At 38.4% G+C, this 22,802-nt stretch overlaps 1 protein-coding gene across 31 annotated transcripts in view; it reads left to right on the plus strand.

Moving 5' to 3' along the window:
* The window catches only part of adgrb2 (adhesion G protein-coupled receptor B2), a 217,436-nt gene that overhangs the window by 139,852 nt on the left and 54,782 nt on the right, over positions 1-22,802 (plus strand). For all 31 annotated transcript variants that reach the window (XR_010914464.1, XR_010914472.1, XR_010914463.1 and 28 more), the window contains 2 exons: positions 2,582-2,625; positions 20,888-21,014. Coding sequence is in view for 24 of the 31 variants with exons in the window: in XM_067505318.1 (XP_067361419.1) it covers positions 2,582-2,625; positions 20,888-21,014 (171 nt within the window). In the remaining 7 variants the exon portion in view is untranslated. The remainder of the gene's footprint in view (positions 1-2,581; positions 2,626-20,887; positions 21,015-22,802) is intronic.

Below are 22,802 nucleotides of genomic sequence, written 5' to 3' on the forward strand. Positions count from 1 at the left end.
AAAACCTGGCTGTCTGATCTGATCACTTTCAGACTAAAGCTGTGATAAAAATAACTGGAGCATTTTAGGATGCTAAAACAGGATGAGTGTGAGAAATACGTCCAAGTCTCATACGGATTTAAAAGGAAAGTTTAAGATCATTTCCACCTTTCAGGAGTCACCTGTGGTAGATGTTGACCTTGGCCAGTCAAGAAACACCCAGCTGTTGCAGCAGCAGCTGCCTCAGGCTTCACTCTCAAACGGGGGTCTAGGGGTCTGTCTGCACAGACATGTCTTTACTGAGTGGACATCTGCTCCAGTCAGACCCCCTGTGTGTTTCTCTGGTGTCACAGTGTGCATGCGTTTTTAATGGTGAGTTAGAATCAGGAGGCTTGAAAGCACTGTGCTCTCTACAGTAAACCAAATGCCAAATGTTACTCTCACCCTTTCCTCCAGCCATCCTTCATCTATACATAAGACAGCACTGGTTAGAATCAGCTATATGATTTTCTGGTCATTTCACATTAATCTAGTTTACTTTCATCAGTGAAAAAGTATCATTCAGGTTGCTTTATTTCATTTTCTAAATCCATAATAGTAAGTATGAAGTGGAAGGCTTTTAAGACTCCCTGAACAAGTGTGGTCTTGTGCTATTACAGTAGCTCATTTTATCTGATTAGCTGACCATATTCACAGACACTGAGCATTTACCACCAAATGGCTACCACATCATTGTGAATACCTTCAAGAAAATGACTGCTCCTTATTGAGAGAGAAACAAGACAGAGCTGTGGAGGTAGACACTGTTATTACCATCCATAAATTCAGCTTTTAGAATCAGACACACGTTGCTCCCTTTGAGAGGCATCAATCGAGCAGATGCTGTCATTATGCAACGCATTGTCACTAAGGAAGAGGCAGACATTGTGGGAGTACACGGATGTCACTGCTGTAGCATCCAGCCAGTCGCAACGCCCACTGATTGATAGCTGAATGCTAACTGAGCTTACCAAGCTAATGCACGCCCGGGGACACCTAATGTTTGTGACGGCGGTCTGCATGCGAGGCAAAGCAATGTTGCCCATCAGTTAATGTCACAAGGCCTCTGATCCTGTGTACATAAAGGCTGCATCATTCCATCGTGTCAAATCCAGCCATGCAGACAGCCCTAAAGTCACAGATTCATGGGAGATCAGTGATGAACTGTTCTCACAAGGAGGAGTGACCTTGCTTTTAGAGAAATAAATCCACAAAGTGCAGACTTGAATGTGCATCACTTCTTTTGCTCCCTCGTTTAAAACACTGTTGACATTCAGAAAATATTCCGTTTGGTCTTCACTGAAGAAGAGGTCATTTCTTGAAATTTTTCTCAGGCTGCAGTGAGTCTTCTTACAATCGACATAATCCTGTTTTTAGACTGGGCACAACAGTCTGGCTGCAGAATTACTGCTATAATCTGCTTTGCCATAAGGGGGAGCTCAAAGGCAAAGTGCTTAATGCAGGACTCGGGAAGGACAAACAGACTGCTAGAGACAGGAATCCATTTTCTTCTGCATGAGTCCTGTGGAGGAGTGGCATCTCAGTGGTAGGCCGTTAAAAGGACGCCCGATCACTTGCTGTTAGTCTACAGCAATCAGAAAGTTCATTGGTGAGTTGGTTCTCTTAAAGACAGCATGACACTTTTAATTTTCTTGATTTAGGAATTAATGAAAGAGCAAAATTTCAAAGTTCCCCATTAAACCAGTGCCAGTCTCATCAAATGAAACACGGTGTTAAAAGGGCATGGGCAATATTTTTAAAAGTGCTGACCAGTGAAGCAAGGTGCAGTGACTCAGTTAAAGATATGAATCTTGTGATTGATTCACTGATTGAGACGTAAAGAGTCATCCTTTGCAGTCACATGACTAAAAGTTTTCCTTGTCAGATGAGTCCCATGCAATTTTTAGACTTTTTAATCTCGTCCCTTGTGGAAGTCAGTGGAGAAACTCTGATGGTAGCAAATTCACAAGTTTTCCATTTATTCCTGGAATATACTGAATTTGAGTACTTTTTTCTGATAAGGGATATTTTTAAGCACAAACACGACCTTGGTAAGCTTTTCACACTTTGAAGGAGCCTACTCATTGCATTAGGTACTCGTTAATACTCACCAGTACAGAGGTATTTAGTTTTACTTCATTTCTTTGTACTGCTTTGAGTAGAATTCAAATGCTTTTTCACTACAGGATGTTTATGACTGCAGCTTGCTGTGTATTATTGTCCATGAAATGGCTTTTTTTTGTCTTGTCTCTACCTCTCTCAATTCATTGCACACACACCTTCTCTCTTTCTGCAGCTGCAGCAGCAGCAGCAGTAGCTATTTGCTGCTCTGTCCTCTGACAATGACTCTTTTTCCATCTCTCCCTCCCACCGTCTGTCTCAATCCTTCTCTTTCATTGTCTGTTTACCTCTCTCCATCGCCCATGCAGCATCACTCTTTCTCCTCTGGCAATGAGCTATTCTGTCTTCTCCCTGCCTCCCCCTCTCACTCATCCTCTCGACTGGCAATAACAGCTTATCTTTTTCTTCTCCCCCCTCCCCTTTAACTCCCTGTATCTTGCAGGGTACATCAGATCCTCAGTGCGTTGTCTGGGACTATGGCAACCCGTAAGTTACTCTGAATGTTTCTCATACACACGTGTGTGTGTGTGTGTGTGTGCGTGCATGAGTGTGTGGATATGTATCTTGTGTGTGGTTGTGCCCAGTCAGATTAATTTTATTAATGAAGTGAAAACAGTCTAATGAAGTTCTCTGTGTTGGTGTTAATTAAATTAGTCAACGAGAACAAACACCATTCCCTCTGTGTCGCTAAGGGTTCAAAAGTAGCATCACTCACAATGCCTCAATGGAGCAGGTTTACTTTATTGCAGTCCTCTTTCTGTGATTTTATTTTTGCACCATGCTTGTTTAATTTGTAACTCTGTATTCCACTGTAGCGCCACTTGAATGGTTGATGACCCAAAGCCTTAGTTTCTATGTAATGCGTTCTTTCTCTATGTAAGCCACTGACTGACAGTGTTGTGCGCTGTGTGTGGTTGGCCAGCTAGTGAACTACATAATGTAAACCAGCACAATTGATCATTCTCTTTTAACTGTTAACCCACATAATGGTTACTTTTTTGTCAATAACAAAGCAAACTTCAGAACAGTTAAAAGCAGGACTGTTTCAATGTCATGCTCTCATTCATGGCCACACCGACCATTAAGGTCCCCGAAGTCTAGAACTAGATATTTTTCTGAGGTACATATAACAAACTCAATAAAAAAAAAATATTTCAAGATACAAATATACTGTATAACATCAGGATAACCAACTGTCTCTTCACATTATCACTTTTGCTGCTTACTACAAAACCTTTTACATGGTGGTTCACGTTATGTAAAGAAACCAGACAGGCAGCTGAATTAGTTCAGTCCCATTTATACCTATGGATGTTACACTAGCTGTTAGTTTCACTTTAACATTTAATCCATCCATCCAAGGTCAGAGTGTTAAACCTTCAACAGACGTTCAAATGTGAGGCGCCCCTGTTTGATTTCCATTGCAAGATTATTCTAGCAGAGACTGGTAACAGGTTTACACATATCTGGCCCTGCGTTCACACGTCCTGCGGATAAAAATGAAAATGCTGCATTATCAAAGATGAGACTTGGAAAGGGAAGATATAAGGGTCAAGATGAGGAGACTGAGAGAAAGAAGCAGATGGAGATGAGAAAGGAAGGTGCTGTTCTCAGGAGATGATTATCATTATGTCCCTGTGCTGTCCAACACAAACAGAAACTATCTGACCTGTTTACATTCAAAATTTGGGCGTAATTACATGTTATTACATTGAAAACTATAGTCCCAATTTAACAATACAAACCTGTACAAATATAGTGTCTATTGCATTAGGCTATAGTATAATATACCCTCTTTTGCATACATTTTGCATATATTTATTTTTTATACAGTATAGTTTCTAACAGTACTTGTGGTTTTGGGTCACTAAAACACTTGGTAAAGTTTAGGAAAATATTGTTTTTTGTTTTGTGATTTTAAGCTGCCTATATATTTTCTCTAGTCCTCTTAGTGATAAGCCTTACTATCATTGAACGAGAGGCAAGGCACAATCTGGACAGGTCACCAGCACAAGCGGTAAAGACGACCATTAATGCTTATGTTTACAACTACAAGCAATTTAGAGTCACCAATAAACACGACTGCGTGGGTGTAGATTGTGGAAGGAAAACTGGAGTATCCACAGGAAGCCCATGCAGGCATGGAGAGGACTTGCAATCTCCATGCGGAAAAGCCACAACCATATGACAAGTAGAAGTGGGTTCCACTTCTAGCTGTGAAGGTCATACTGCCCCATTTTGCAGATAAGATCAGTATAAATATTATTTTGAGCCTACAAGTTAATTCTTGACGTTGGAAATAGTAGTTTATAAAAGACTCACAATCTTCTTCCCTCAATCCATATTGCCTTGTCTTTGTAACCAGGTATCGTTCGAGCTTCCCATGCCTGTGAACACTTTCATGACTTATCATTCTCCAGTTGCATGATACAGAGCAAACTTCATCTGCTGATAACTTTGTGTTACAGTTAAAAGCTTTAGAATAGGTGAATAGGTGGATGTTGATTCTTGTAGAATCTCTTGTCAGTTAATTTAATAATAGTAATCATTGTAATATTGATTAAAAAAGTGACATGACGTGAAATGACAACCAGCATTGTTTTTCCTTTTAAAACATCTTTGCTCATGCAGATGGATTGTATATGGACATCATTTTTCAGGAGACAGATTTGACAGATAATGCTTCGACACAGCAAATTGCTTTAATAAGAACTGAATTTGTCATGGGGCCGTCACAGTAGGCCTCCCTGTCTACTATGACAACAAGACAGATGACAGCAAATGTTCTGGGCAGCACATCGCGTTAGTCTAGAGGAGTACTCTCCAGTGACCGAATACACAGTGTGGAAGCACAGGTTCAGGGGAAGAGGATAAGACATTGTAACTTATCAAACTACCCCTCTTCATCACGGTAGGAGGGAGACAAAGCTCAGCAAAGTCAATTAACTAGCCGGAAGATTACAGCTGCAATCAAATTAAATTGCAGACTTTACAAAGGCAGAGAGCCAAACTGAATATAAAGTGGCAAGGTGCTGGGGATATCTATCAACTAAACATACTCAAACTGGGAGAGATGCGGAAATCATACAATTTTTTTTTAGATTTGGCGATATGTTCACAGACACATTTGCAGACAGCCACACACAAAACCACTAGATACAAATGTGGCCAGGCCATCCAAATAACAAATAATGAATACAGAATACGCAGTTATTTGATAAAATGCTATAAGTAAAATGCTGACAGTGTCACCTATAGTGTAAACATGGTCGTTATATATCTATTGCAAAGACTATGCAGGTTCTTTTTAAATCAAGCAAGACACTTTGCACACTTTTTTTAAAAGGGTTTATTACTGTAAGAAAGATACAAGGCTATAATGGGACTAAAATCCTAAAACATGCAAAAGTTAAAATGTTAGAAGCTACAGCTGATTTCACTGTTCACACAATACAGTGGGGCATTATCTGACAGGCTATATCATATTATAGCCTGTCAGTGCAGGGCATTACATCTTGACTGGAGCTGGACAGCACAGTGCAGTTGATATGGACAGAGAACATGATTTTCAAAACAGCTACTTGTTTGCCGGGAGATAGCGCCCCTCTCAACCTGGCTGTCTCTCGAGCGGAGCCACAGGCTTTGAGGTTGAGCAATGAGAGGTGGAGAATGTATGTGGAGGGAGGGCAAACATGGCATCAGCTGAACCAGGCAGCAACAGAAAAAGAAGTTCACTTTAAAGACAAAAGAATGACTTAACCGCTCTATTGAGAATATATTTAGTGTCCACAGATGTAGTGACATTCAAATAACAGAAGACATGGTGTATGTGTGTCTTTTTCTCCTTTATTGCTTTAACACACACACACACACACACACTTACTTAGAGATTAGAGATCACAGAGAGGCTCAGCCTATTGTCAGGCCCGTCACAATTGTCTGTCTGCGTGTTTCTTAGCAGTAGTGGTCTATTTAGAAATCAAGCAAGCAATTTCAGTGGTAGCTCTCTCCCATTTGCACTCTCTCAGCTGGCTAAGTTGGCCAACAGTTTGTGGCACTCACAGTTCATCTCAGTATTTATGTGTGAGTGTTTATTTATTTATTTTGCCCCTAACAGGCCCATATGTCGGCACCATCTGCCCACCCAAATCGTTGCGCTCGCCATCTCTCCCTGTCTTCCCCCATGTGCCTGTCTCCTCAGCCTACTCTCAACCTGTTTTCATTTGTCTTGCCTGCTTGAATAGATACTGTTATGTTAAGTTCCCATAAAAGTTTAACAGAATTTGGAAACTGGGAGTTGGGGCTAGTGGGAGCAATGGAGGCTATTACGAGTAAAAATTTACGCATTTTCTATAACTGTTTGAAGGTATACAGGACATTGAAATAACGTAACACAATGGACGATTTTTGTGTTGCTATTTTTGCCAGTCCAGCCTGATTGCTGGATTCTTTCTCCAGGCTCTCGGTATCATTCATTGTTCTGCTATTATCCATTAACTCTCTCCCTTGAATGGGAAATGATGATGGGTGTTCAGCTCCTCTTTGATATGCGGTTGCTGACCTTGCCTCTGGCATCTCCATGACCCTCACTATCCCTCACTCTGTGGGATCATGGTATACACACATACACACCCACTGTACTGTAGAGCATTTATCTTACATTCAGTGCCTCCATTAGATTGCATTTGGGCCACTATCAGATGTATTATACTGATTCTGTATCTAAATGGCACTGCTGAACCATGTGATTATGTATCTTTCATGGAGCATATATCATTAAAACATAATTAAAAAGATAATTTAATAATTTGAAACCTATTTTTAATTGTAAATCATATGAAGACAACACATTAAAAGTTGAAAATTAGTTTGGTCAATAGAGACAGGTGTGTTGCATTGCATCTTTAAGTATCATTCATTAAGCCTTTAAAATGTGAGGGGGTTAGTTGCTGGACTTTTTTCCCATTCTTGCTTGATATAGGATTTTAGCTATTCAACAGATTTGGGCCTCTTTATTTTAATTTGTCTGGACTGCTGGGAGGCGACTTTAGCACCTTGACTTTTTTTAGTTTTACCATTTGTGGACGCAGTGATTTCCACTACAGAATCCTGCCTGTTTTTAATGCAGAGTTGCATAAGTGGCCAAAGATCGTGACTATGGAGTATTACATTTTGGCCTTGTCCTTACATGCGTACCAAGATTTCTCCAGATTCTCTGAATGTTTTATTAATATTATGTACCATAGGTGATAAAAGTCCTGAATTCTTTCCAATTTTACATTAAAAAACAATTTTTCTCAAAGTGCTGAAAACATATTTTTGAGTTGTTTGAGTTGATGAAGTGCACAACCACTGTTCCTTCTAAAAAAAACATTTTTTTCTGGCATTTTCTTGCCATAAACAATCATGATATTATGTTGTTTCCAATTAACCTCATTAGTTGTAAGATGCTATTGCGTTTTCTCTCTTAACGTTTTTGAGACATCATATTCAAAATGAAAAAAAATCTTCTAACATTTGATAGGTTGTCCTTGGAGTATTTACATAATAGATTTTATAAGAAGCAACATATTGTCACAGAATTGAAAAGCTTAAAAATAATATGCCTCAAAAATGGGCACCCTTATTTTTGAACTATATTATTTAAAACTATAACTCAGTAGTTATGGATCAATATACCCTTTATATGGATAAATGACAGTAAGCGTGTAAAAGGTTGAGGGTCACTAATCCTATTTCTAATTCCCAGTGGTCTTCAACTTGATCAGGAATCAGTGGCCAAAGCCCCAAACACCCCACCCTACCACCCCGCCTCCCATCTCTTCCATAGTGTAATAATAGCCCGGTGTACAGTGCGAGCAGCTCTGACATCCTCAATCTGACACGGTAGATTGAGGCTTGCTTTCAGCTCAGACTGATCTGGCACTGCTGTCAGCTTTAGTGCAGGCAAGTCTCAATCTTAAATGAAGCAAAACTTCAGAGTAATACTGCACACTGCCAAAAAAAAAGGCCAAATCTGTCTAAAATTCTGCAAATTTTAACTTTTTTTTTTTTTTAAACTACTACTATTTTACTACTTTTTTAGTTGATCTTAGCCAAGGGTTTATGGCTGTTTGTTTTCTGTTGGTTTGTTTAATTCTAATAGTAGTATAGTTAGGGCTATTCATATTCGAATTAAATGAATGAATCATTACATGAAAAAATATGTCAATTTTTTTAGCCACCTGTTTTTGGCCCATTTTCATCTGTTCCGTATCTTTATATCATGAGTACTGCTGATTTATGATGGTATTTGCATGTTTCTTGCACTGTGACTAACCTATGGCCGTTGTGTCACCCAACTTGTTCAGTTCATGCTTTACATTGACCCTGAGTGGCAACTATTTGGTGTCTATAGTGTCCATAAAATTAATAGGTAGCAATGATAGAATTAAATTGCTGCTAAACAGTGTTTTTCTCTAAGGTGAGGCTTAAAACAGTCTTCCATATGTGAACATACATATTATACAACGTCATCCATGTACAGACGCAGATTATTAGTACATTATACAGTACAAGAAATTGGCCTTGATTTGCTTTCTTTTGATGCTTGGTTTAAAGCAGTTTTTTTCCTTATAATGAGTAAGAGCAACGTACCTGCTATAATGTTAAGTCTGATGGTGTATACATTTTTGGTGTGAAATTGTGAAAAATAAGTTGTATCGCTTTTGCACATTTTCTTATCTTCCCACATCACCTAAGACAAAACACTTATTCTGGACAACAAACACGAACACACTTAACAGTATAGGAGGAGGGGGTGGAGGGCCGATATGGCTTGCTCTACTTTTCCATCTGACAGAGCCGAAGGGATCAAGACTGTGTCAAACAGTGAGCCAGTGCAGCAAGAGGGAGTTGGCCAGTAGGGCTTAAGTGGGCTCTGCTTCCATTGGGCGTTGCAGACGTGGATAGGATCTCAGCTCATTATCACAGCCATTGTCCCAGTCATTAGAGAGTACGCTAACATGGTAGCTTCTGTTGTCTTGTTCACCTTAAGAACAGCCAGCTTTACGGGTATTTCTGACGGCTTAAAGTACCTGTTATGTGTCGACTACATGGGAGTTTGACCTTCAGTTGTGATTTCCTTGTGCTGCTGGACTTCACGGATAAGTGTGGACATCTTGCATTTTACAAAAGTTCTACATTTAGGTGAGGCAGAAGAAGTTATGTAAAGCAGTTGAGATTTTTTTTTAAGGGTAGTCTTGTAAATCCTTTATCTATTACTCTTATTGCTTCATCATGTGACCAGTGGGGGGTGGAATGGAGCTTTGCTTCGCACCGTATGGCCATGGATAGTCCTTTCTCATGGGCATAGTTTTAGATGGTCATGAATTTGTAGTGATTGGCATTTGATGCATTTGAGAAGACTGGATCTGCTCTGTCATTTGGAATACATTGCCACATTGTTTATGATTCACAAGGTAAGTGACATGTCTAAGCCACTTTTTGCTTTTTGTGGCTCCTGTGTTAAGATCACCTGAGTTTTGCATTGTGATTACAAGCTTTGACATGTAACCTAAACCTAGGTGCAGCATTTGCTTTACGCTGATCTTGTTCCCTGCACATTATCCTCTTTACTCTCGTGCTGCTGGAAGTAGGCTGAGAGGGCAGTGTGTTAGTGCTTCCTAAGACTCAGGTTTTTCCTTTTGGCCTAAAGCTTCTTCACTGAGCCCCTGGTAAGATGCTTAGAAAATGTCCAGTTTGCTGAGAAATCTGCTACATTTTCTCTTAAAATGGAAAAGCTGAAATCTGATTGCAAAAATGCAAAAAAGGAAAATAAATTCAACTATATCCTTTTTTTTCCCTTTAAGAGCCACTTTCTTCTTCAAAACAATGTCAAAAACCTGAATGCTAGTAGTCGAAACAGGCTGCAGCCCAAACCTGTATTTTTGCTTTTCCCCTTCACTCATGAACTTGCTCACCAGTAAGAAGAAAGATAATCCCAAGAAAGAAGATTATAAATTAGCCCGTGGCCATGCCAGAGAGCAGATTGGAGCGGTGGAGGTCAATGACAATGCATCCTCATCACACAAGGTTTAGAGAAGAAGCGGGTAGGAGAGTTTTGTGTGACAAACTCACATGACATAAGCTATGAAAAAGACATGATGGATTAAGCAAGGAGAGAACATTTATTCCTGGTAAAGGCCTATTCTATGAAACATCTATTCAAAGGTAAGTCAACCAGAGAACATTAAATAAGTAGCAGAGGAATTAGCTGTCACAAATTTAGCCTTGTGATAAGTTCTTTCTTAATTTTTTGTTTCCAGTTGATCCTGTCACAGTAGTGATTCAGATGACTTGTTCTCTTCTGCATTATTCTGTAACATACTGGAATCAAGTCAACACATAGTTAATGTTTGAGTCATTGCAACAGAAAACTAAATATTTGGAAGCATAAGCTGGACAGCCTTCCACATAAACAAGTAAGCCTCCAATAATCTCAGCAGCATGTTCTTTATAAGAACAGTCTTTACATCAGTCAGAGGAGGAGTGGAAAGCTTAGTTCTTACAGAGTTAATATCTGGGTCAAATACATTTATGCATGCAGACACACATCCATGCTGAAATTCAAACACAGGCCTACATGTTGGCGAATAATGTGTGTTGGTCAGTTCTCGATAATACCGTGGGCGATGCAGTGGGTTGAATAAGTACAGATGATTTGTGTGATGGAAGGATTTGCTTCAGTGCTTTCTTGCTGTATTGAGACTAAAAGGCCAATATGCACTGGCTCTAGTGAATGTGCAATCTAGCTCGCTGGTGGTCCAGGATGTAATGTCTGCTGAAATAGATTCCATCAGCAAGAATAAATGTCTTTCAGGGGCTTCAATCAAGGAAACTAAACTGGTGGAATCATAAAGAGGTTATTACATAAAGTATGTTCACACAGGAACAGAGCTGACATAAGAGATGAGCTACAGAGCAGGTGAACAAAAAGACACAAAATAGAGTTCACAATTAATTCAGCCCTTTAAACCAGAAGATTTAAATTTTGCCCCTCAAATATGCATTGCAGGAAAAGTATTACTTTTGTGACAAGTATTGAGTTGAAACATGTTGGCCGGAGGGAGACTCAACAAAGGAGAAAAAAAAAAGCATTTGCACATGCACATAGAATACTGGATCGAAACTTACTCTAGTTGGCCCTAAGATTTCCCTTAAGCATTTTGGCCAGTGGAACTGCATACTACAGTACATGTTGCATTTTACATTGCCCACAGTGAGGAAATTGCCCACAATAACATTTACATTTACAATTCACAAAGTTCACACAATTCATATTTCAGTAAAGTATTTTTTTTTTTTCAGTATGGTACGTTTGACTTTTAGAGTCTGTACAGTACAGCATGATGACAAATTTAACGATTTAAGCATATTTATAAATCTTACCATATTGGTAAATGAGGCAATGGAAACAGATACTTTATGTTAAATTGTGAATAGTATAGTTTAGTGTAATAGCCATAGTATTACTGCATTTTATTTTATCCCCATTCATATGTGCATGGAGCTGAGAGGCTCAACTGGAGGAAGGAGTTCACTAGTGTGCATTCTTTTATGAGCCCAAAACTGTGGAAGTTTGAGATTTTTCTGGGAAATGTAAAGACTGGAATCCTGAAATATGAGGGTAATTTTTGTGAAAGCACCACTGAGCAACTTTGAAAGCAATGAATGGGTGCCATGTTTCGAGATATCAAATTCTCATAATCGAGCCCTGAGCTGTCATAACTAAAAACAGACCGAATTGGATTGTTACTACATCTGGAGGCTGATATGAGTCTGAGGATTTGGAAAATATCTATCAGATATTTGAGTGAGTAATGTTAAATGAATCGAAGGATCAAATGCAGTAGCCATTTACAGTATGGGTTTTGGGAGCATCCAGAGAAATAGTACTGTTACTCAAATGTGTAATGTCTGTTACTTGAGAGGCAAGTTGAGGTTATAGACATAAATGATGGATTAACAAACATGTATATCTAGTATCCAGTATCCAGTAAATGTATATGTATCCAGTGTACCATTCCACTGTTTAAATGATATGTATATCTCAAAAGTCAGACACAGTTTATAGCATCATCCTTAGCCTCTCAGGAAGTAACAGCTCTAAATGTAAGGCCTGGGAGTACATACATTTTCACAAAAATAATAATTTATTATTTAACAAATTGGCATATGACCATATATGTTATGTTAATAACTAGTTGGTCATGAGTTATTTTAACATGGAGATGTCAAGCAAGTACAATATACAGACACATTCAGGCATATTAGTTGACAATGTGCAACCATGTCACAGAGTAATGTTTAAAAAAATTTTTAAATCTATTTTCAAATTTCTGTTTCCGCTTTATTTGTGTAAATAGTACATCAGATGCATTAAGCATCTGTTATGACAAGTATGTGGTAGCACAGATGGTACACAGTGCAGTGTGTTAAGAAGGAAAAAGTAAAACCGCATACAAAACATAGAGTAAATGTGCACATATTTAATAGAACACGCAGCTTGTTTGTTGCCCTAGTGTGATTGGTGCTGACATTGAGTGGTGAATTTCAACACATCAGTATCTCTGCATCTGTGTCCTCTTGAAGCCACTTAAATTCATAATCCTTAAAATCCCTTTAAATACGAACAAGCCCTCTTTTACTTACTTGTCCTTTTGTTTATGAATCATTAACTCTGGATTTGCAATTTGAATGTCCACCTCTTATAGTGCTTCAGAGGTAGACAATATTCAAAGTTCTCTTGTCCAAAAAGCACATTAAAACATCAAGTTCTAGAGGATCTGTGGCAATTTGCTCAGTCACTCGACAATACCATGCCCTGAATACTAAACCTGTTCTTTCCATCTTTTAAAGCCTTGATAGCTATTTGACTTGATTTACTGCAATGAGGACATAACTTTCTGTGATTTACATTCTGTTGATTTCCATCTAAGTGTGAAATTCCTTTGTCATCCCTCAATGCATTCTTCTTCATTATTTATTAGTGTTTGCGTTTCCTTTTCTACTTTTTTCTTATCCCTGGGTAATTGCTTGCTTCCCTGTGCTTCAGAACACTGTTGACATAGAGGCAAATATTTTGCACACATTAAATGGCACATATTAGTAGAAATGAGAAACAGAGCAATGGACTTGGGGCATGTGATTTTAATAATATATATGAATTAAACTATACATTTTAGGCTACAATCATCTCCTAAATCAGTTTTGACAGTGTTTGCCAGCAGCTAAAATTAGCTCATAATGTTAATTAGACTTGACAAGATATTAATTCATCCTTCTGTGTGTTCTGTGTATTAAAGGCTTAATGTGTATTTCTGCCTGTATTTAACAACTCAATGTTTTTTTTTTGCCTGTTAAAGGTAAAATGGAGCTTCAGATGCAAGTCATTAACAGCACGTCACTATTTATGTTTTTCTTAGCAGATGAAGGCGCTGTATTTCAGTGAGTTTACTGCCATATAATTTAAAAATGCCAGATTGAAACTGTTCGGTGTTAAGAATTCAAAGCATGTTTAACTTCTTTTTGTTGTTTCTTAACGGGGCAACTGGCTTTCATAGCACTGCCCTTTCAGTCAAGAGTTAGTGCCAATTTATTCTCAGCAAGACATAAAAAGGTCAATTTATGCTGTTGTTCAGGAAGTATTTTACCAATTTTTCTTAACAGCTGTAACACCATGCTATAGGTAATTAGGGAGCAAACAGTACAGTGTTGTTATAAAGTATGTCTCTGCACTGGGCACTGTACATATTTTAGCACACTGTTGAGAAATTGAGCTTTCTGGCTGTTGTCATTACAAAAACATCAATGTCAGTCCGTTGAATGGTCAGTAATTGCAGACTGAAATATCTGAATAACTATGGTATTGAGTGGTTTGCCGAGAGGATGCATTCCACTGGGTTTGTTGATTCATTGACTTTGAATCTAGAGTGCATTTGCAGTTTTGAATGAAATGTCTCAACTGCTACTGCACTGAAATTATGTGCCATGAAATTAGCTAAATGAATAAATTGTGATAGTGATGTTGCATCTAACACCAACAGATCAAATTTGTCTAGTAGGTGAGATAAGGAATGGTAGAAACAGTTTATGTTTGAGCATCAGCAACTTGGTTTTTTCATGTTAGATCTGTCAAACTTTGATACACAGTACACACATTATTTGAATTATTGTCAAATACAAAGAGTTTGGTTGTTAAAAATTTACCCCACTACTTGGGTTAGTTGTAACACTAGTTGGAGACATACATATTTATTTATTCATTCATTCATTCATACATTCTTATTTATTTATGTTTGTTTGTTTATTTATTTGTTTGTGACTATTGCCAGTCATTATAAATCTGTTTTATTATGTTAGTTTGAAGTTTGCATGAATTGAAGGCATCAAATTAGTTAAAAGACATTGCTACTTTCGGTTATGTAAGTCAGGCCACTGTATCTGCAGTACTATAAAAGCAAAAAAAATAATACTGTTTACTTTCTTACCTTGTTTTGTGAACTGAAAGCAAATGTGTGTATGATGGTGATAACATAATTGCAGCACACATTTAATGCCAGATATTGGTAGAAATGAGAAGCAGAGCGATGGACTCTTTTCTAACTGTTCAAATTGACAGTGTTATAATTAACCAGCCCCGATCACTCTCGACCAAACACTCTCCCCTACTTTAGTTTCAAAATACTGTCTTTGCCACACAACCATAGCAACTTTAGCTTTAATTTGTTTTGTGCAAATTAAAAAGTGTGCCGACACTCTAAAGATGATGAACATAATTAACATTAAACTTGCTAACAATCAGCTTGCAATTACTTTGCTGATGAGAAAGCTTAGCTCAAATCACTGCTCTGGCTAAGAACAGCCTCACAGAGCAGCTAGCATTGCTGTAGATTCTTAAGATGTATGCACACTTAATGACTGTATTTGGTTATGGTGACTATGGCAACTACTTGGACTTGGTCGGCAACAGTCTCGCTCAGTTGGTCAAGACAGGTGGCATTGAAAATTGTTACGTGTTTGCTGTGTAGGGTAGACCAACATTAACTCCAGCTTTACCCAAACTCAGCTTTGATTTACAACATTATTTTATCTTAATTTCCTTATGTAAGCTCTACAGGCCACATTGTCCTTGCCTTTTTTTTCTTTGCACAGATTGCAGCTATGTTTGTTTTGGCACAACAACATGCAAAGATTCCATTTGCTTGCATGATTCGCAGGTTTGTCACAACTTCTAGTTATTACTGACCAGTTTTTAAGTGCGTTACCCACAGTTTACTTAGTTGTCAGGTGTGTTTGTTGCTCCCAGACTGTCACAGACTAGAAATCTGTGATAGTTGGTAGAAACTTTTGTGTGTGAACTGCTCATTTTTTTGTCAGTCAGGTGTCCCCAAAGGAGTATGTTCAATAGCTTTCTTGCTAAGGCTGATAAGAGAAAATGATGTAATCCCCATGTGTACTGAGGGATAACTATCTGTGAAAATGAAGACTACTCCACCATCCACTAAATAAAACTTTATTCTTTGTTGAAGTCAAGACCAAACAACAGATGTGTTGATTATCACAATGCTAGCAAACAGAAGTTATGTATATTTAAACATCATGACATATTTTTTTTTTAGGTAATGCCAGGTTCATATCTTTGCAGTATACATTTGGGATCCATACACTGTAAACTAACTATACTGATATGAACACCTGTTTGTACATCTGGTACCTGTTTTCCACGATAAGAGGATTCGACAGTGGCTCCAGGCTCATTTAAATACTGTAACAAAAGTAAAACAAAGGCAATTTCCTTTTAATCTGTCCTTACCAGCTAAACCCAATTGATAATCTAATACTTTTATGAGCCCCCGTAGGGCCCACAGCAGCTGTGTGTGTCCATAGCTGTAGTGGATCTGCAATGACAAAGATCAGGATTTGTTCCAACTTTGAAATAAATAAACAAATGTCAAAGCAGTCTTTTTTTGTTGAAAGGCATCGAAACCAGCAATCAAAACCCAGCTACACCAGATGAGGGTCAGCAGTCAATTAAGCTGGAAATTCAGCAGCCAAGACAAAGAGGTCACAGATAATGTGTATTTGTGCATGGGTGTTGGTGTTCTCTCTAGCGACCCCCTGTTGTGAGCTGTCAGACAGTTTCTCATTACTGCAACTTCCTCTTTGCTGACAGACTGGCATAGAATACTTCATGTAGTCAGAGTTAGTAAATGAAATGCATATAGGCCTAAACATATACAATTACTATTGTGTTGAAGGTAATCAACATGCATAAATCTTTCCATGTATCTGTCCATGAAACACATAATGGATAGTGTATATATGCAGTCACAATCTATATGTCTCTTAGTTGAAATCTCTTGGTAGTTCACATGTAAAACTTTAAATGTATTTATATTGATGTATAGATGTGACATCTGATGAGTGATTGTAGTGTAGGCACAGTGGAATTCACATCAGAAATGTAAATGTAGCCTAGAAAAGTACCAGAAATAACTCCCAAGATTTACCCACTTTGGAGGATTCCCTCACAAAAAAGGTATCAAGTGCACATAGTTTCCTATTCACTCTATTCTCCTCTTTCTCTCTGTGTCACACACCCATGCAGAAACACATAAATCTGTGCATCATGTTGCTATCTGTCAAGCTGTCTCTAAGATCCACTGCTGTGAGTCATTTTCCGATCATCAGTCTTTGAAGTGTCACCCTGCAGATGATGATCATCAGGGAATTGTACTCACATCTTATTACTCACATTATGAATTTAGTATGATTCTGTGTGTTTGAATGTCTGTTTGTGTGTTTATCTAGATTTGTGAGTGTGACTTTTGTGTTCAGATCAACTTTTGGAAATTAATGTTGATACATTTGTGTTGTTTAGTGTCATGCTGATTGTACTTAAGTGGCCTGTCAAGTGTATTGAGTTTAGTGATGTATTATACTGTGCAATGATCAACATGTTGTCATTAGCAGGTGGTCCATGTATGTTTTTCGTGTTTGTTTGCTTTATTTGATTGACATCAGCAAATACCCAACATATTGCTTGATTTTTGAATAACAGATATGAGCTCCATTGGCAAGTCCCACTACAATTAAAACTCTACTACACAGCAAAACAACCATATATAAACACGATCCAGAAAAGCCACCACTTACTCTGTTCCCAATATCATTTGAAATGGACTGAGGGGAAGGTGAAAATGTCTCGCGGTCTTACAAGTCAGACATTGACATGCCTTTTGGAAATCATGGACGCCACATCTTCCATTCCTAAAGATATAAGGGACTATCTGACTGTGACACAGTTCACAACCTGCAAATGTGATGCTGTAGCTGTGCATTGGTGTACACAGCATGGTTAAGTTGCACATCCGTGAAAGGCTGATTAATTCAGAATTATGTACTGTATATAGGTTTTGGATCAACATCCAGATCATGTCTTTTTTCAAGAAAGATCTTGAATAAAGAACGTAAGACAATGCCAAAACACATTCTGCACATATTACAACTGCATGGCTCAGTAGTAGAAGAGTTTGATTAAATTTGATTAGCTTGCAGTCCAAGCATGCATATATATATATATATATATATATAATAAATGAATGAAACATTTCAATATTGTAAACATCACAAGTGGTGCAAGGTGCATTTCCTGGTTAATGTACAGCATTGTACAGACCTAAAGCTACGGCATACAGTTGTGTGCAAATTTATTTGTGATATTATAGTTATTTGTGATATAAAAAAAAAAAAAAACTTTCAATGTAAGTTGTTGCAAATGTTTCCACCCAATTGCAAGAAACATATACAACAGTCATTGGAAATAAACCAAATATATTTCAAACATTTTGAAGAAAAGTTCCACTGTCAAATACTTTAATGTGTTCAATATTTAGTTTGCATCACATTTGGTAGCTCAGTTGCCGAATTCTCAAAATACTTGAGGGGGCAACTTGAGAGGCTTTATCTTTATCATTTTGGATGTAATACATAGAATGCAAGTATCTGTCTGTAACACCTCATTTCTCTAAAGGCAGGATAGAATCCTATTTTTCTCCCCAACATGGTATATTGGAGAGAAAAATAGAACCAATGTACCACTAGTTACAACCCAGCTTATTGTTTTTCATAAAGTGAAATTGTCACGAAAGCCTTCCCTTGAGATGTAAACAGTGCTTGAATATCCACTGTTGCCAGTCAAACCTATATATTATCAGTGTATTTAGTGATTTTGAATTTTGCAAAATGTATGCTAATCCTGATACCACAAAGTCCTTATAGAGGGAACACTTTATTAAATTTTCTCTCCATTCACTTTTGAAGGGTACTTATAGCTATTAGCTCAAGAGGAGGTAATTAAGTTCTTCACTAAAGCATTAGCAGTGAGAGAACAGTGTGCACCACGCTATCTGTAGTGTGATTGCGTTTCTTTTTTCTGCTCTGCAAATTTCTATATATGAAAAACCAACGAGAACAAACCGTACAATTGAATGTTTGTTTTTAAAAACACTAACAAAACCATTTATTATCAATGGCATACATTTTGTGGCCTTAGGAGGGTGTGGACTACTATGTACTACGAGTCATAGAACACTGTTTACCTTAAACAAAGATTTTGCCTATAGTGTGCAACTCCTATACAGGCCGAACCTGGATTATTATTGCTATTGCAGCTATTGTATTTATGCAGCAAATTTGACTTGATTGCTTTGTGGCTTCTGTGACCACATCCAGTTATCTCTGTATGCTTTGAACCCAAACCTCTAGTGATCAATTTGCAAGTGCTTGTGCTGCTGTGCTATTTGCACATGCCCACAATGGGATCTTGCCCTTAAATTAAAAAAAAAAATTGTTATGGAGATAATTTGTAAATTAGAGCTGCTATGTCATACTTTTCATAGTTTAGAAATACTAGTACTGTAAATACTATGTTTATTAAAATGACAACCCTTAATACCTCTACTCAAAAAGTTTGGATGTAGATTTAAATCATTCCATTTTTATTTTCCCTAGTTTCAAGGGGATGGGGGGTTTTCTACTTTTTTTTTTTTTTTTTAAAGCACTGGCTTATTCAGTTATAGGTTAATAAATGGATTCTGATGTTGAATCCCGATTGGTACACATCAGTAGGTTTTCTGAGTGGGCTTCAACCACATTTTAAAATGTTTTTTATTTATCCTTTATTGAACCAGGTTGAGATCACTGGTTCTCAGCCTCTTAATTGAGGGGTCTTAGCCAAGGCTGACCTCATCTAGCCAGCAGCATTATGTCTCACAAGAAAAGACAAAAATGGAATACAAATCCATAAAGCCTTAGATGACACGAGTTACACACTCACCAATAAATGTAAGCGAAGCTAAAGTATGATGAGAACATATTTTAATTTCTTACATATAACAAAGACAGGCAGAAAAGGAGTCTTTCACTATGGAGTTTACAGTGACCTTAGATACAAAATGTGACACTTCACTGTTTAATTTCCTTCTGCAAGGTATTCCAGATGGTTGGAGCAGAAAACATGAAAGCTTTCTCTCTTATCTCTGTCTGTGCATTTGCAACCAACAACAAATATTTGTCCTATGATCTGAGACTATATTGTAAAGAAGTTGTGCAGGACGCCTAACCTGTAGAAACTCCCCGGTTCAAATCCCAGACTAGCTGCGTTCTTTTTTTATGTTTCTTCCTGGTATGCAGTTTCTCCCCACAGGCCAAAGACATGCATGTTACGTCATTTGTCCGTAGGTGTGAACGTGACTGAATAGTTGTCTGTCTATCAGTGTGTCCCTCTGTGTTGGCTCTGAGATCGACTGGTGACCTGTCCAGAGGCAAATATAAGTTGGAATGGGCATGGGTTCAGAGCTTTAAAGTCTTGCTGCTGCCTAACCTATCAGTCAGGAAATTGGCCTTCTTGACCGCCTGTCAGAACATTTCTGCAACTGATTATATGTCTGTAATTTTTCCACCTATTTCTGGTGGCTACAACAGAAGTGTATCCAGGGTTAAACATAGGGTCAATGTGTAGTGTGAGCTGCCAGGGTAATTAGTTCAGTTAGAATGCTATTGATTGACCGCTGCACTCAACCTTCAATTGAGAGCATTTAGAGTGAAGTGAAAGGGAGGGAGTAGGGGGCAAATGAAGGGAAAAGGGGGAAGATGAGAGCAATAAAGTGCATAAGGATCTACTGTATGAGATTCAGTGCTCTGTCTTACTCTTGTTTGATGTCAGAGCACTTGACCATTCAGAGCTCAATAACCACAATCAAGCATTTAAGCGATACTGCTTTTTGTTAAATGAGATACAAACCTTTTCATTTTCCCTCAAGACTCAAGGCCTCCTTTTTCCTTGAAAAGGAAGATCAGAAAAGAACAAGAAAAGAGTCTTTTCGGTTCTAAACACGAAAATGACTTGAGAACAAGTGGCGTGACATCGACTTCTATTGCCAGCAGAGTAAAAGACCCTGTCAGCGTGTGTGAGTGCCGGCTGCTGCTTATTAAACCTGTAGAGTGAATGGGTGGACCTGCTGAACCTGATAGTGAAGACTGCCTGCCCTCAGAAACTTTTAGTTGCTTTGAGTTGAGTAGCTTCTTACAAACCAGTGCTGTCATGTGACTGTTTTGTGTTTGCATTTGTCTTACAGCCACTGTTTATGTCCCCTGTGACACCCCCCCCCTTCCCACCCCACCCCCCTCTTCCCTCCACCTCCAGGGAAGCTGGCGCTGAAAACTGGGGCACAGAAGGCTGCCAAACGCTCGCGTCAACCACTGTCCACACCAAATGCCTGTGCAGCAGGATCTCCACCTACGCCGTGTTAGCGCAGCAAGCTAAAGACCCGGTGAGTCACAAATTCATAGCCTCATGTACTTTATGGGACTTGGGGGCTAAAAGGGCAATATTAACCACATGCAAGGTCAGTGAGCTGATGAGTGACTGTAGTATTCATTTTGCAGGCGTCCCTGTCAGTCAGAATTTACTGTAAAATTAAACAAGCTGCAAAGGCTTGTCATTTATAGTTTATATTAAGAGATACAGATGGATACTGGTGTGACTGGTTAAGTTTGAATGCTGGGTGTCTTACTTTATAACAAGCATCTTCATTTGAAGATGAAAAAAGGGTGCAGTGTTCAACTTTGTCACGGTGTAAGATGCCGGATTGATCAGCACGTCTTTCACTCAGTCTAATTATATGTTGACTGGCTGTCACTTTCCAAATGACACAACTTTTTTGGAAGTAAAACTTGATAAAGGTCAAGTTGTTAAGCGAGCGAGCAACATCGTAGTTCCACTGATGGAGAAGAGACATCAAGGTAAAGAAAGAGATTTTATTATGTGTGTATGTATGTGTGTGTGAGCCTGCAGCACATAACCGAAGCTTCTATAAATAGTTCACGTGGCTTGCAGTCTGTGTTTGACGTGATTAAAGAGGCTTTTAGCAGTTGGGGATAATGCCTCTTCTGATACATTGACCTATTCTCCTGGAATGCATTAATTGCACCACATCTTACATTATCACCCCGTTAATTTCATACTTTCTTTTAGTACACACCTAACCCAATTTATTATTAATACCCACTTCCTTGCTCCCTCTTCTCTGTTTAGCCCCATTTTCCAGTTGTGTTTCTTCTTATCGGTTTCTCGTGTCTCTTCGTTTTATCACTTTCTTCACTCCTGTTTTCAACTTGTTACACTTTCTGTATGCCACAGCTCCTTGACTCATCTGGTCACAAAGTGTTCTCTTAAGTGTTGACTGTTATTTTGTTCCTTTGCTTACTCACACCTGATGCCCACAAGAAGGAATTTCATATATATGATAAAGGAGAACAGTGGAAATACAGTTTGACCACATTTATTGTAACACAATGAGTATAAGGGAGTTATTTTTAAAGTTTTCCCTTTTTTTTTTCTTTTTTTTTAAGGGTTAGTTTAGAAAATTGAGCTAACAACAGCAGATCCCCAGTAAGCACTGCAGGGTTACTCCAGGTGCCACGGAAATGAAAAGTGATTGTGAGGAATGGAGGCTTTTGGTGAGGAAATGTTCAACCAAACAGAAAAGGCAGTGTGGTCTCAGCTGGCAGGGAGACTAAGAGCAATAAAGCAAGAAAACAAGAGAACGAAAGAGTGAGGGAGATCAAGAGATGGAACGGAGATGTTGTCTGCACTAAGTAATAATGCATTAACAACCAGAGTGTTGCCCAGATAAAGAGCTGTGCACTTAGGTGGACATCTTTCCTCATGTAACCTTTTCATTGTAAAGCATTGCTTCCACATAGCACTCACTAGTGCGGTTCATTTACCCTGTGCTGTTTTGAGACACGTGAGTGGTATAAATGTACCTGTCTTCACGTACACTCTGCATCAAATAGATATTTTAAAAAACATCTTAACTTAGTTAGTGCCATTACTTTATGTTTTTTTAAGCATTTTTTTTATTTTTATTTCAAAGTGGTTATAATTGACGTTTTTATAAAAAGATGTGTGAAAGAGGCGGTTGTAGCTCAGTTGGTGAGTCATCCACAGACCACAGGGTCAGTGGTTCAATCCCCAGGTCCCAGCTATATGTCGAAGTGTCTCAGAGCAAGACACTCGACCCCTAACAGCCCAATCCCCTCCCCAGCTGTGCAGT

The sequence above is a fragment of the Channa argus genome, chromosome 1 (assembly GCF_033026475.1).
Source record: "Channa argus isolate prfri chromosome 1, Channa argus male v1.0, whole genome shotgun sequence".
Lineage (NCBI taxonomy): Eukaryota > Metazoa > Chordata > Actinopteri > Anabantiformes > Channidae > Channa > Channa argus.